The 15014-nt window shown below is 37.3% G+C and overlaps 1 protein-coding gene across 1 annotated transcript; it reads left to right on the forward strand.

The window, feature by feature from the left end:
* The first annotated feature begins 735 nt into the window (after nt 1-735).
* On the forward strand, nt 736-6362 carry LOC122294715. The gene is made up of 3 exons (XM_043103637.1): nt 736-828; nt 928-3626; nt 6168-6362. The coding sequence occupies exons 1-2, from the start codon at nt 736-738 to the stop codon at nt 1750-1752; spliced, it is 918 nt and encodes a 305-aa protein (XP_042959571.1). The 3' UTR covers nt 1753-3626; nt 6168-6362.
* Nucleotides 6363-15014: the final 8652 nt, after the last annotated feature.

A 15014-nucleotide genomic window follows, 5' to 3' on the forward strand; every position in this document is an offset into this window, starting at 1 on the left:
TTTCATTGACTATTGAATCAGATATATACAAGCACAGAACATAATTTAGGTAACTAACACATATGTATGTTTGCTGTAATTTTGCAAGGATACAATTTACAATAAATGGAAAGATTTGTAGCAGCTAGAATTCTAAACTTGGACAATGATCAGTTAACTAGGCAGGATTGATGCAATCTTCCTTAATATATAGATAGCAATAATCCTTATTTTTTTTCTTATTTATAAGAAATGAAAGAAAATATTAAAGAAAATGAAATGAAGAAGAGAAAAGGAGGGAGAGAGATTTTGAAGGGTACATTTACTCAATTCTAAATTATGGTTGAATACAAAGGATTGGTCCCTATTTATAGAGAAATTAGATAGAAATAAGATAAGGTAAATTTTATGATAATTATGAAAATTAAATTTCATGATTTAATAATTATGAAAATCTAATTAAGATAATAATCGAATCAAAATCTTGATTTAATATTACCTCTAACAAGAAGACTTATGGAGAAGAAGTTAATTTTAATTTGTTCACGAAGGGACGAATACCATGACAATTTAGCAAAAGAAAAATCAAATAACAACGGCAAAGGGATTGCTACCAATCGAAAGGTTAGATTAGTAATTGTAATTGATATCTGTATGTAATTCATTTAAAATTAGTTGGTGTGTACACCTTCTCCTCTCTCTGGTTTTTCAGGGTAGAGGTTTTCACCCCCGTCTTCTGTACGAGACTTCAATCGGATGGCGGATAATTTGGATGAATTGTATGCGAGCTTGTCTTTAACGGAGAAGGAGAATGAGGAGGTGTCGGTGGAGCCGAATAGATTGGACGAAGTGTTGGAACGGGGAGAGAATTGTTTGATTATGAATCTTCTGATTTGGAAACATTATAATCATGAAGCTTTTAAACAGATGATGTGAAAATTTTGGCAGTTGGTGAAGAGTGTGAAGTTTCGCGATTTGAATGCTGAATTTACACTGGTTGAATTTGAAGATAGCCGAGACAGAGCCAAAGTTGTACGTGAAGGTCCTTGGAGTTTTGATAAACATTTGGGTTTATTGAAGGAGTTTGATGGTCTGATACAGATCAGTAAACTTGAACTGGTAAAGGCTCCTTTTTGGGTCCGTATTCATGATCTACCACTGATTGCTCGGAATGAGTATATTGGGAAATTGGTTGGCAGTGCGTTGGGGGAGGTTCTGGAGGTTGATCTGGATAAGGGAGAAATGGAATGGGGGGAGTACATGCGAGTCCGAGTAATATTGGATATTTCCAAACCTTTTTTGCGAAGGAAGCGTTTGAATGTGGGGAAGGGAGCTTCATTCTGGGTGAATTTTTCCTATGAAAGATTACCCGATTTATGTTTTTTCTGTGGAGTGTTAGGACACACGCTAAAGGATTGTGAGTTTCCGGACGCTGTAAAGTTAGATCTGACCAAGCTTCCCTATGGGCAATGGTTGAGAGCCGGCTTCTTGAGTACTCGAAGGGTGGTAGGACGGCGTGAAGGCACAAACTCAGGAGCACCAACAGTGGCAGCACCGCTGTCGCCGGCGGAGGGAGGGGAACCAGAGGGGATGACGAATCAATCTGACATTTACAACGTTCCGTCTGTTATGGAACCAATTACGTCGGTTACAGAGCTGGATACGGCACTAGTTGAGCTAATAAATTCTGGGAATAAAGTTAATGTCGTGGACGAGCTGATTACGGAGGCCAACTTTCAGGTCCAAGTGTTCAGGCGACTTTTTCTGCTATAACGGCTACGAAGGAATCTCGGAATATATTGGTTTCGAAAGTAACGGAAGCAGAGCAGAGTTTTACTGCAGAAGACTTTGGGTGTATGGAGCTTACCGAAGAGAATGGTAGGGAAAAAATGCATGGGCTTACTGAAGTCCCAGTTCTACAGGCTTCGGACATGGGTTTGGGGTTGGGCTTAGGCCCATACGGCTACAACCCACAGGCTTCTAAGTCTCACTCAGTTTTTCATTCAGCCCCTTTACCAACTAAATTAAACTCGAGGATCCCTTTAGCAGAGGCTAGGGCTGCGAAACTCAAGCGGCAACATGGGAGAGGCCGGTCGGCTGTACCGGGGTGTGCTGATGGAGGTCAAACGGAGGATGTTTCTGTGTCTCTCGGCAGAAAACGAAAGGGCCTTTTGCTGTTGGAAGGTGTTGCAAAGAAAGGTAAAGTTTCTTGTGACTCAAATGATGTGGATTCGAAATCAGTTTCATCGGTGGTGGCTGTTGAACAACCCCACCGGTCACAATGAAAGGATTAAGCTGGAACCTCCGTGGGCTTGGGAACCCACGGAGTGTTCGTATGCTTCTTGATTTAATTGCGAAGGAAGCTCCTGATTTTATTTTTCTGCAAGAAACGAAAATGCATGCTAGAAAAGTGGAGACGTGTAAATTTAAGTTGGGATTTAGTAACTGTTTTGGTGTTGATTGTGTGGGGAGGAGCGGTGGGCTGGCTCTATTTTGGAAGGATGAGTTGAAGTTATCTATCATTAATTATACTCATCCCCATATTCATGCAATTATTATTGATTGTAATGGGGAAAAGTGTTTGATAACTGGGGTTTATGGCCATCCGGATAGGACCATGAGAATGGATGTGTGGAGGGTTTTAAAAACTTTGGGCCATGGGGTTAATATACCTTGGTTAGTGTTTGGAGATTTTAATGAAATCCTTGACAATTCTGAAAAATCTGAAGGAAGTTTACGGAGTAAAACTCAGTTAAGAGAGTTTAGGGAGGTGTTGGAAGTATGTGAGCTGAGAGACTTGGGGTTTGTTGGGACTCGTTTCACTTGGAGCAATCGGAGAGAAGGGGCTGGTTTAATTATGGAGAGATTGGATAGATTTCTTGCTAATACTTTATGGTGTGATCTATATCCAAATCTTAGAGTTTATCATGGTGTAGCGGCACATTCTGACCACTCTCCTTTGTGGTTAGATACTGAGGGTGTTTTAATTCGGAGAAGGGGGAAGAAATTTTTTCGTTTTGAAGCCATGTGGGTGGGAGAGACAGCATGCTCTTCTATTATTGAAAATGTGTGGAGGCGTGTTGAGGATTCTGTTCCTTTGAGTAGTATTACGAGCTGTATTTCTACATGTGCAGAGGATTTGGGCGTTTGGAATAAGTCATCTTTTGGTCATGTTCAACAAGAATTAGCCAAGGCTAAGATGAAGCTGCAGAGTTTACAAGCTACTGATCCTAATTGTTTGTTCCCAGCTGAGTTTAATAAGGCCCATGATGAAGTTCAGAAGTGGCTGGAAAGGGATGAGTTAATGTGGAAACAGAGGTCTCGTGTTCAGTGGATTAGGGAGGGGGATTGTAATTCTAAGTATTTTCATTCCAAGGCTTCGGCTCGAAGACGGAAGAATACTATTGTTCAGCTGCAAGATGACTCTGGAAACTAGAAGAATGGGGCTCAGATGGATGTTTTAATCACTGAATATTTTCAGAATCTTTTTTCAGTAGCAGACCAAGTGGAGATGACGGAGATTTTATCGAGTATTGATAGGAAGGTCACAACTGATATGAATGTAGAGCTCTTAAAACCCTTTGTGGCCAAGGAAGTGGAGAATGCTCTCAAACAAATGCACCCCTCAAAAGCACCCGGACCTGATGGTATGTCTCCTATTTTTTTCCAGAAGTATTTGCATGTGATTGGTAAATCTGTTACTGATGCTTTGCTGTTAGCTCTGAATTCTGGGGATTTTCCGAGTGATTTGAATCATACTTTCCTTACTCTTATTCCTAAAAAGGCATCACCTTCAAAAGTGGCAGATTTTAGACCTATTAGTCTTTGTAATGTGCTCTATAAAATTCTGTCTAAAGTCATTGCAAATAAACTTAAGAAGATCTTACCGGATGTTATTTCTGATACTCAATGTGCCTTTGTTCCGGGTAGACAAATTTCTGATAATGTGCTTCTTGCTTATGAGATTGTGCATTTCTTGAGAATGAAGAGATATGGAAATAAAGGCTTTATGTCTCTTAAACTGGATATGAGTAAAGCATATGATAGGGTGGAGTGGACGTTTTTAGAAAAAATTATGGAATCCCTTGGTTTTGCTCATAACTTTATAAGTTTGATTATGAAGTGTGTGAGAACAGTTTCCTTTTCAGTATTAGTAAATGGCAGCCCCAAGGGCCCTATAATTCCAAGTAGGGGGATTAGACAAGGAGATCCTTTATCTCCTTATCTGTTCCTCTTATGTACTGAAGGCCTAATCTCTTTGTTGAAAAATTCTGCTGGTGGAGAAGGTGTTAAGGGGGTTCAGATTTGTAGAGGTGCACCTAGAGTGAATCACTTGCTATTTGCAGATGATAGTCTTATTTTTTGTCAAGCTGATGTTGCCACTAATGATAAGATTCAGATCTTGTTAAACAAATATAAGAGAGCTTCGGGGCAGTGTATTAACAAAGAAAAGACTTCTATGGTTTTTAGTAAGAATGTTAGTGATGAATTAAAGGCTAATATTATGTAACTTTGGGGAGGAAGTCATACACAGCAATATGAAAAATATTTAGGACTACCACCTTTAGTTGGGAGATAAAAAAAACAGGCATTCTCTAGTATCAAAAGTAGAGTTTGGCAGAAATTACAGTTGTGGAAAAGTAAGTTATTATCACAAGGGGGTAGGGAGGTACTCATTAAGGCAGTAGCAATGTCTATCCCTACGTATGCTATGAGCTGTTTTTTGCTCCCAAAGTCTCTTTGTAAAGAATTAGAGATGATGATGGCAAAGTTTTGGTGGGGAAATCAGGGGCAAGGGAATAAAATTCATTGGGTAAGTTGGGAGAAGCTAAGTAACTCTAAATTTAGAGGAGGGATGGGTTTTAAAGATCTACATCTTTTTAATCTAGCTCTTTTAGCTAAACAAGGTTGGTGGCTTCTAAGGAATGAGGGCTCCCTCGTACATCGTGTTTTTAAAGCCAAATATTTTTCCAATACAAGTTTGTTTGACGCCAAGCTCAGATGTAATTCATCATATGTGTGGAAGGGTATTTTGGTAGCTATAACAGATTTGAAGAGAGGGTGTAGGTGGAGAGTGGGAAATGGTAAATCTATTAATGTCTTTAAAGACCCATGGATTCCTGATTATAATTTGCCCCTCAATAATTCTGAGTTTGATGAAAATTTAAAAGTTCATTCTTTGATTGATAGCAGTACGGGATGGTGGAATATACAAGCTTTAAGAGCTCTATTCAATCCAAATGTGGTTCAGAAAATTCTGCAGCTTAATATTTCTATTCATGCTGAAGATTCTTTGTTTTAGGTGCATGAGAAAAATGGAATTTATTCAGTTAGAAGTGCTTACCGAATGTTACAGCAGGGTATCTCAAATGATATGGGGCAGCACTCAAGGGAGAGCATGGTTTCAGCTTTTTGGAAATGTTTGTGGCATCTGAAACTCCCTAAAAAAATTAAGATTTTTGCATGGAGGGTGTGCCATGAAAAACTACCAACTTTCCATAATTTAAAACTTAAACATGTGCTTGAGAATGATATTTGTGCTATATGTTCTAGTTGTGTTGAAGATGCTGCTCATGCCTTATTTTTTTGCAATGATGTGAGACAAGTGTGGATGGATTATTGTCCTGAATTAGGGGAGATTGTTTCTGATCTTTCTTTTTGGGATTTGGCAAACTTGGCTCGTGACAGAGGTTCTCATGATGTGTTAGCTACTTTTTTGGTAGTTGCTTGGGGATTATAGAATAGGAGAAACAAGTTTATTTATGAGGATGCATCTCTGACTATTAATACTGCTGTTAATAATGCTTTGTCATTAAAACAAGAATATACTAAGGTGCAGGTTTTTCCTGGGTTTGATAAAAGAATCAATCATGTTGTGTATTGGCATCCCCCTCCAATAGGTTGTCTGAAATTAAATGTTGATGGTGCTACATTTAGTGACTATTTTTCTGCTGGGGTTGGGATTATTTTGAGAGATCATAATGGGGATGTTGTGGTAGCTGCTAGTAAGGTGGAAAGGGAGGTTTCTTCACCTGAATTTATTGAAGCCATCGCCTTGTTGAGAGGTCTACAACTGTGTGCTCAATGGGGGGTACCAAAAATTATATTAGAATCGGATTCTTTGATTCTTGTCAACTCTTTGAATGAAGTTGCTGAGTATCTAACTGAATTTGATTTTATCTTACAAGATATTCGAAGGCTTATGCATGGGTTTGAAGAAACAAGACTTGAGCATGTTCATCGCTTGGGTAATGGTGCTGCCCATCAATTGGCAAGATATGCTAAGGAAGTTGAAGACATTGTTATGTGGTGGGATTCATGTCCTTCTTTTGTAAGTCAAGCCATTTGGCTTGATAAATATTCTTTTTGTAAGGACTTTTTGATATGAATGAATGTTTGACTTGTTATAAAAAAATAAAAATTAAAAAAAAAAAATCATTTAAAATTTATATTTACAACAGAAGTTAATTAATTTGTTTCCAATCTAAAAGAAAGTACATATATTCTAGCATCTTGTGCAAGGATGAAGTACATGCTAGAATATATGCACTAAGAACTGTTTCCGAATCATACTTAATTGAAATTAATTCATGGTTTTACTTGCAAATGAGTAGAGATTACTAAGCATTCATGAGTAGAGAAATTAATTCATGGTTTTACTTGAAATCGAAGTAATTAATATTATAAAACTACGTACGTTTATCTCTTATGTTCGATATATATATATATATATATATATTAATTTTTTATATCCATCTATTTTAATTATTTGCTCAAAACGGGGCCAAGATTCAAAGCTGGTTAGAGCCGGACCAGTATAGCCTTCCCCCACTGCTCGGTCCAGCCTGTTCTCCCTCTTTGGGGGATTGCACTTGGATCAACGACCTTGGACTAATGCCAAAGGCCTAAGGCCTGATGTCATGAACCCCCACCTCCAAAAGATCTGGGTTCGATCGCTTCCTAAAATTCCCAATATATATAAAAAAAAAAAAAAAAGACCTTGGACTAATACATAAATATTACACGCCCCATTTAAAATGCTATCGTTATTGGATTCGCCAGCTAGCTGTACCTAATTGGCTTCTTGACTTCTAAGTACTACTAAACCCAAATATAAAATAAAATTCTTTGAGACCAACAAGTCTCTTAATTAGATGCTGCATATTACTTAATTCGGTTTAAATAGTCTTTATCATACCAAGTAGTAATCAAAACATTAAGTACGTTGTTTATTCTCCCGTGAGGGCCATCATTTCTTCAGGGTTCATGGTCTCCAGACTGTAACGGCAAAAACATGAAAAAAGAAAAAGAAAAAACAAGAGAGATCGTAGGGATGAGTGAGGAAAGAGGGAGGTAGGCAGGAGCCAAGCTCCACCCCTCTCTGGGCTGGTTTTTGTTGAGGGGGCGGCTTTGGAGAGAAAAGGGAGAGAGCGTTTCAGAGAGCCCGTCATTTCTATGTGCCTACCAATCTATTTTTATTTTTGTGTAAAAAACAATATCAGTTCAATTATATTGTATTTATGTATTCAAGTTCTTAATAATTTTTAAATTTACAATTTATTGTCTAATATTATGTTATTTGAGTATTTAAATTTTAAATTTTAATATACAAACGTTTGAATCTTACTCACATATCACTACAAGAGAAGCGAGCTTTTGTGATCAAAATTTAGTGATCAAAAGGATTATTTTCGACAGTTTTGGTAGGAAATAGTCCTTTTGGTCACAAAATCCCGCTTCTTTTGTAGTCTTTGTTCAAACATTATTGTATATGTTTTGTATGAGAAGACATTACGTTCAAACTATATAGCAGTAATGTTCGCATGTATATAATAACGTTCAAATGTAATCATTCAGAAAATATAATAACGTTCGCATGTATCCAGTACATTTGCATGTAAATTTTGTAACATTGCATTAAATTACAAATTGTTCGTACAAATGACTATATATCCGAACGTACTATATACGTTTGCACGTCTAATGAATTACATTCAAATGTACTAATCTAGAAAATTATGACATCGTATTGTTAATGTTCGGAAGTAGAATCTTTACGTTCAAACATTGTTCAATTTATCATTTAACTTCAAAGTGTCCACTCAAAGCTTATTGACCGTCACAATGCAACTGTCATTCAAAATCGAATCTGTTGTAGTATTGGCGGCTTATTTTATTTTTGCAATGGACTTGCCGGTGGCTTATTTTGATGAGTCCATCTTCTAACTGGACGTGGTGCAAATACCATGTTTACACCAACTAATGAGATGATGACATAACAGCTTACATTTTATTTTCAAATAGACATTGCCGCACAGGATTTCTTCCCATTTCTAACAACATTTTACACCACTGTTGCTGCCCAGTGAGCTCTACCGCTAGTGATTTGGCGTTGCCGAATGTCGACTACCTTATTTACCACATTGGTAGAGCTCACTGGCGTTGTGGTAAATAAGGTAGTCGACATTTAATGTTTATCTTACAAAAATCGCACTGCATTTTATAAATACAAAAATCATAACTCTTTCACATGACTAACGTTTATAAGAAATTTGGGAAAGATTTTTGAAATCGGAAATTGTAGCTCTGTCCAAAAACTTTTTGGTAGACTAATGTAAATTTACATTGGGAAGAAACAACCAGTGTTGGGTTGTAATTTTGATTACAAGAGATTTCATGCGGAGCAACCAATGCTCGGTGGTGCATTGTGGGCTGAAAAAACTAACATTCCGAAGTTCCTAAGTGGAGAGAGAGAGTGAGCAAATTTGTTGTTATTCACTTATTTTTTTCAATACTAAAACAAAACCCAATGGATCTCGGCCATTTTGCCTTCGATTTGTCTCAAAAGAAAATAAAAAAAAAAATTAGAAGAAAAGCCGACAAAGAAGGAAGGAGAAAGAGAGCTCGCTGATGTTGTAGCCAGAATAAATTGAAGCAACAGCGACAGATCAAAGAGGGGGGAAGAGTTGCTCACTCTACTCAGGCTTATGAAGATGAAATGGAAGAAGACATGAGCTTTTCAACACAAGAAAAGCTCGTCCCACAGAAGATTGCCTATCGAAAGGAATACTGAATTGGGTGGCAATGCCACATGGTACGTTGTTTTCTTTTAAAAAAATAATAATAAGAATAAAAAACAGAAGAAAACATTGGGTATAGGGTGTCTCACCCGCCAGTCCCTTTCGGCTCCCTAGGGATCATGGGAGAAATCAAGGTCGATCTTTAAAGAAATCTAGGGAATAAGAGGACTTATGGAGCACCAGCACTTGTGAAATGGACATCAATGCAATCCAGTTTTAGAGAAGTATCTCATCAATCCGCACGCCAAACCAATGCCTTGATACTAAGGGTGGGCAACCGGGCTTGCACCCCGCTGCACCGTCCTGTTTGCCCCGTTTTGCCCACGTGGGGTGGGAGTTTCATTTTGCTTATGCGAGGGGGCGGGGGGCCCCCACTCACACCAGAGGCCTCCAGCAGAGGTGGGGGGACAAAAGGAGCTAAGCCCTGCTTTGTATTTCTCCCACCACGCATGCTATATAGAATATTATCTATTAAGTTCCCCCCCCCCCCCCCCCCCCCCCCCCCCCCCCCCCCCCCCCCCCCCCCCCCCCCCCCCCCCCCCCCCCCCGCGCCCGTGTTCCCCCTTGGCCCTTTCAGGCTTTTAGCCTTCTCAAACTCTCTCTTAGACTCTCTTGCACTCTTTATATTTCTGTCTCTTGCTCTCTCTCTCTCTCTCACGACGTTTGAAGAATCTCTGAGACTCGCCGTCGCTCCATAGTTTGCTACGCCAAAGGTAAGACTCCAGATCTCGAGCTCTCCATTTATTTATTTTGAATTTTGGATTGAAGATTGGAGGAATGATGAGTTCAATCGGATATGGAGCATTGGAATGATTGTGAATTTGTGTGCTGTAGATTGTGATTTGTACATGTGTTTGAACAAATCGTTGTTCATTGATTGTGATTGTGTGCACTATGTTTGAATTTTTTTTTTATATGTATAGATTGTAGGTTTTCGGATTTAGAACACAGTTTAGGGTCCAAAGTCGAAACCCTAAATAAATTGATTTAGGGTTTCAATGAATCAATTTAGGGTTTCAGATTAAAACCCTAAAAGCACGCAAAACCAATGGCTTAATACCCAGGGTTGTGGTGGCAGCGTGAGCAACCCAATGTTTTGCTCCCTCGCCAGTCCCTCTCCACTCCCTTTCAACTCCCTCTTGCAATGTAAAAATGTAAAAATTTATTTCCCTCTTAATGTAAAAAAGAATATGAAAAAAAATTGAAAAAAAATAATCGGAAGAAATAATAGAGGTAGCTAGTTACCATTGTTGGAGAGTGAGGAAATCTGGAGGTGAGCCAAAAATAAAGCTAGGTGAATTTGCTTTGCTTAAAAAATAAATCCTATACACTGAAAATGGTGCAGGAATGGGGAGGGAGGGAAAGGGAGGGAGATTTAGGTTAGGGGGAATGGTGCATTAATGTTTGTCTTTTTTATTTTTACTTTTTATTTTTAAGCTGCCAAGTGGCTTTGCCACATAATCCGGTGGTGGTTTTGGTATAAATTTTCTATGGCTGTAGCATAATTCTTCGTACGCGGGCTTGAATCTCATGTAGTAAAAATTATCTTAAAAAAATAATGTATGCTGATGTATCTCTATCTTATTGGAGCGTGTGAAAAGGTAAATTACACCCCATCCGTTTCGAAGGTTTTCTCTATTTTGGTTGTATTTGAGAATGAAGTTAATTTATGATTATTTGAAAGATTTTATGTACTTTGATGTGTAGATTATTGTAAATTATATAAGCTAAAATTTAAAAAAAAAATATAAAAGATATAAATTAAAGAGTAGACAAAAAAAACAATATTTTATTAGTATAAAAACTGAAATGCCTAATATTTTAAATACAAGACACGGACACACCCTTAGCATTGTCTAATGTCTTATTTATAAGAGTCCAGCTACCTGTACACATAAAAAATGTAGTCTGAATTACGCGCTAATATGGCAGTAATGGATAGCCGTTAAGTTTGGCTAATGAAATGTTTTTATAATGAACTAATGTAAAGTTATAATTTTCTTTCCGTTTATCTTTTCTTTCTTTCTCTTTCCCTTTCTCCCCATTCCTCTTCTCTCTCTTTGCCTTTCTTTCTCTCCCATTTCTTTCCCTTTTTCTGCCACTCCCAATGCCCTCTTCTCTTTCCGTGTGCAATATAGAACCTTAAGAAAAACCCTTGTATCTCACGGGTTCCTTGTATCTGTAAGATCGCAGAAACTTGGCACAAAATCAGCAACAAACTTCAATAACATTCCCTTTTGCAGATGAGCCAAGACAAAGCCAACCATCATTAGTAAGCGAAATGTTTGAGGGCAATGGGATCTCAGGTGGAGCAACACCGAACTGAGTCCCCACCAGATGGAGTAACGAAGACTTGCAATCCACAAGCACGTTGTTGAGCACTCTCATATTTCTAAAACTTATTTTTACAAAGAAGAAATTTACAAATAAATAGATATGGTAACAAATAAAATATGGTGGTATTACAAATCATGTTTTAGCAATAAAGTTGTAATTTTTTCTCTCCTCTTTGTTGCACTAGGTGAAAAAGTAACGAAGAACTCTTCTATGATCAAAGAGAAAAAACAAGAGATCAGGATAGTGAGAGATGAATGAAGGCACAAAGAAGAACAATCTGTTAATTTCATTTTTACCCTTTAGTGGCTTTAATCTTATTTTTATTTTATTTATTTTTAAATAAAAATAAAAACTGACGACATTATTACATTAGGATGTAAAGGAGTCCACATTTTTCATCCATATGTTTAGCATTTTCCTATTTATAATAGAATCATATCTTTAAGAGCGGTATCTCATTGTTATGGTTAGTATGTTTTAAACTTTCTTTTTTTGTCATTTTTCTTTTTACATTTTTTAATATATTTAAATATTTTTGAAAAGTAAAAAAATATACAAATATATTTAAAATCATTTTTTTAATCATTAAAAAAAAATTAAAACGACGAGCGGTATATTTGAGCAGTACAAAATAATATTTCTATATCTGTAAACACTATTTTAAAAAGATATTTGGATATTAAAAAAAAAATATTTATTTTTCACTAAATTAAAAAAAATAAAAAATAAAAATCGAGATAAAATGATCGGATCCATTATCAATGGATCCCAAACATTTCCCAGTCTCCTATAACATTTGTCACTACAATTGCACAGGCTGCTATTACCATCAATGTAATCTGCGAAGAGACCGACGCCATTAGAATGACATTATCTTTAAAACCTCATTCATGAGAATCATGATCAATACATTCGAATTTGTTTTCCAAAAAACAGATACATTGAATGAGGAAGACAAGTCAAGATGCCAGACTATTGCCAGTGCATATTTTAGCTGGCAAGGAATACATGATCAGGAAGAAATGTCACTACAATTTTACTCATGGGACCAACAGGATACAGATGTTTTGGTTGCTATTTTTGCGTTGAGCATATACCTAAGAAAGGAAATAAACAAAACTAGAGCTTACCAAAACTTAGTTTCCTTCCCTCTCAAGGGTGTGAACTAGAACAAATCTCACTTGATTGTAATAGTAACAATCAAGTGAGCACTCGAGTTATCATTGGAATGAACATAATAGAATGGCTGGATTTTAGTCCTGCTTGCATGCCAAGATTGCAGAGTGTGACTCTAGTGGGAGCAACCTTTACGTTGGATTCATAAATAATAAGACTGGGAAGAATATTAAAGAGGTTGCTCTTGTTTAAAGTTAATATGTGTGTGTTCATTTGTAACAATCCATAGCTTAGTCTACTATAGTGTAGAGAAAAAAGCAAAACGGACGGGAAAAAACTAAGATACACATAGACTTTAACTTCAGTCTCCTATACTAAGATACACATAGACTTTTCTAGATTTCCACAAATGGATCAAATTCCAAAGATACAATCCGAGAAACCAAGAGGAAAACCTAATCTGTAACTAAGACAGACTACGTTTTTTAAAAGGACTAAGATTGATTACAATTACTTTAGAATCTAACAGGTAATTTACCCTTAAAAATATATACCAGGTAATTCAAAATCACAACAAAATGATGCCATCACATTCATTTTATGTGTTATGATGTTATCTTCACATTACCGCCAAGACTCAATCTTGCAGAGTGAGATCCTATATATAGAACTCTAGCATTATTGCAAATCAAATAATACGCACTTCAAGCTCATCCCTTACACTTTTTTTTTTTATTGGCAAACAAAATTTGAGAGAGATTCAAGTTCATCCTAAACTTCCATCACAATATATTGTGATACTCCTTAAACAAAATCAGAGAATACAATAGAACCATTTTTTGAGATACCAAATAGCTTAAGTTTTCTATCAAATTGAAAAAACAAGAATACCCACAATGCAATTTGAACCAAAAAGAGAGAGAGAGAGAGAGAGAGAGAGAGAGAGAGAGAGAGAGAGAGAGAGAGAGAGAGAGAGAGAGAGAGAGAGAGAGAGAGAGAGAGGGTAATACCATTTAGGAATGGGGAGGCGAAGAAGCAGCTGACCGGTGCAAAACTGCAAGTGCACAGTATCGTAGTTTTATAGTAAAGTAATAAGTAGAGTATCGTCCTCAGGGATTGGTACCTTACTCTTGCCAAATACCAAAATTTTACTAATCTCAATTTTATCTAGAGGAATCGCTAAGGTTTTTGTAGTTGCAAATAAACTTAGATCAACTCAAAGAGAAATAAGCAAAGAAAATAAAACTGACTTTCAAAGATCAAATTCAATGGGGAAGAAACCTTCTAGGAAATCGATTTCACCATAATTCTTCACTATGCTTTTCTCATCCAGCTAATTTAACTTAAACCTCTTTTGTCTATTAGCAAATCTCTAATTCATCCAAAAGCCTCTTTCGATAGTCAATTGGAAGTGATTCTAGTTTATCAATTCACACAAGAGTATGCAAATTAAAGAATCAAGAACGCAATAAGACCAATGATTTAATTACTACACAGGTTCATACAAGTCTTTCGATCTCTATACTTACCTATGCTGAAATGTCCAAGATCTACCCTATGATTCCCTCTTTCGATAGCAAATCACAAGATTAATAATCATCTAATCAATGGCCAGTTAATTAGAAGCATTAAACTCAGAATAAATCAGATAAACAAATAGAGAATAGCATTAAATTAGCATGGACAAACAAGCATAGTTCGGAATTAGGTTACATCGTTTTCCTAGAAAGAAGAAAATTTAGCTCATGCTAGAATTGGAATTCAACATAAACGAATTCACCATAATTGTTCTGAGAAGAATGGAAGAAGAAAATAAACACTGAAAAATCCTCCTTGCAGCCTCAACTGGTCGTCAAAAGCTCAAGGGAACGATTCAACGCCTTTCTCCCGTCCGTGCTCGTGTATGAATCCAACGTACGTGCAATAAATTGGAATTCCGTCTCCAAAACAAATGATTTGAATCCCTCTAGTTATGTTTTTCTCTCCCAAAGAGTGTTCTCCAGTCAAAAACCGCGGCTCTAGAGTGAAGAATGGCCTTTTATATGGTCCCACGGCGGAAAACCTAAAATCTGTCAAAATACGATGTTCGCTCGAGCGGGGTGTCGAGCGCGCGTCGAGCGTTCGACTCTGCCTGATTTCGCTCGAGCGTCCTATCGAGCGCACATCGAGCGTTCGACTCTGCCTGATTTCGCTCGAGCGATAAATGTCTCCGCTCGAGCGATCTTCGTTTTTCAGCAACCCGCTCGAGCTCCCTGTCGAGCGGCAGTCGAGCGTTTGAATCTGCCTGAATTCGCTCGAGCGGCCAAAAGCCTCCGCTCGAGCGAACTTGTAAAATCTGCAATATGAAATTTTGCAAGCCATCAAATACCCCCAAACTTACAACTTTGTTTGTCCTCAAACAAAAAGAAAAACAAATGATAGTTTAGGCAATATCAACTCGACCCCAAAGAGAAGTATCATCACTCACCAAGCTTTTATGAATTTAGATTTCATCTCTAGTAT

Source organism: Carya illinoinensis, chromosome 14 (assembly GCF_018687715.1).
Source record: "Carya illinoinensis cultivar Pawnee chromosome 14, C.illinoinensisPawnee_v1, whole genome shotgun sequence".
NCBI lineage: Eukaryota > Viridiplantae > Streptophyta > Magnoliopsida > Fagales > Juglandaceae > Carya > Carya illinoinensis.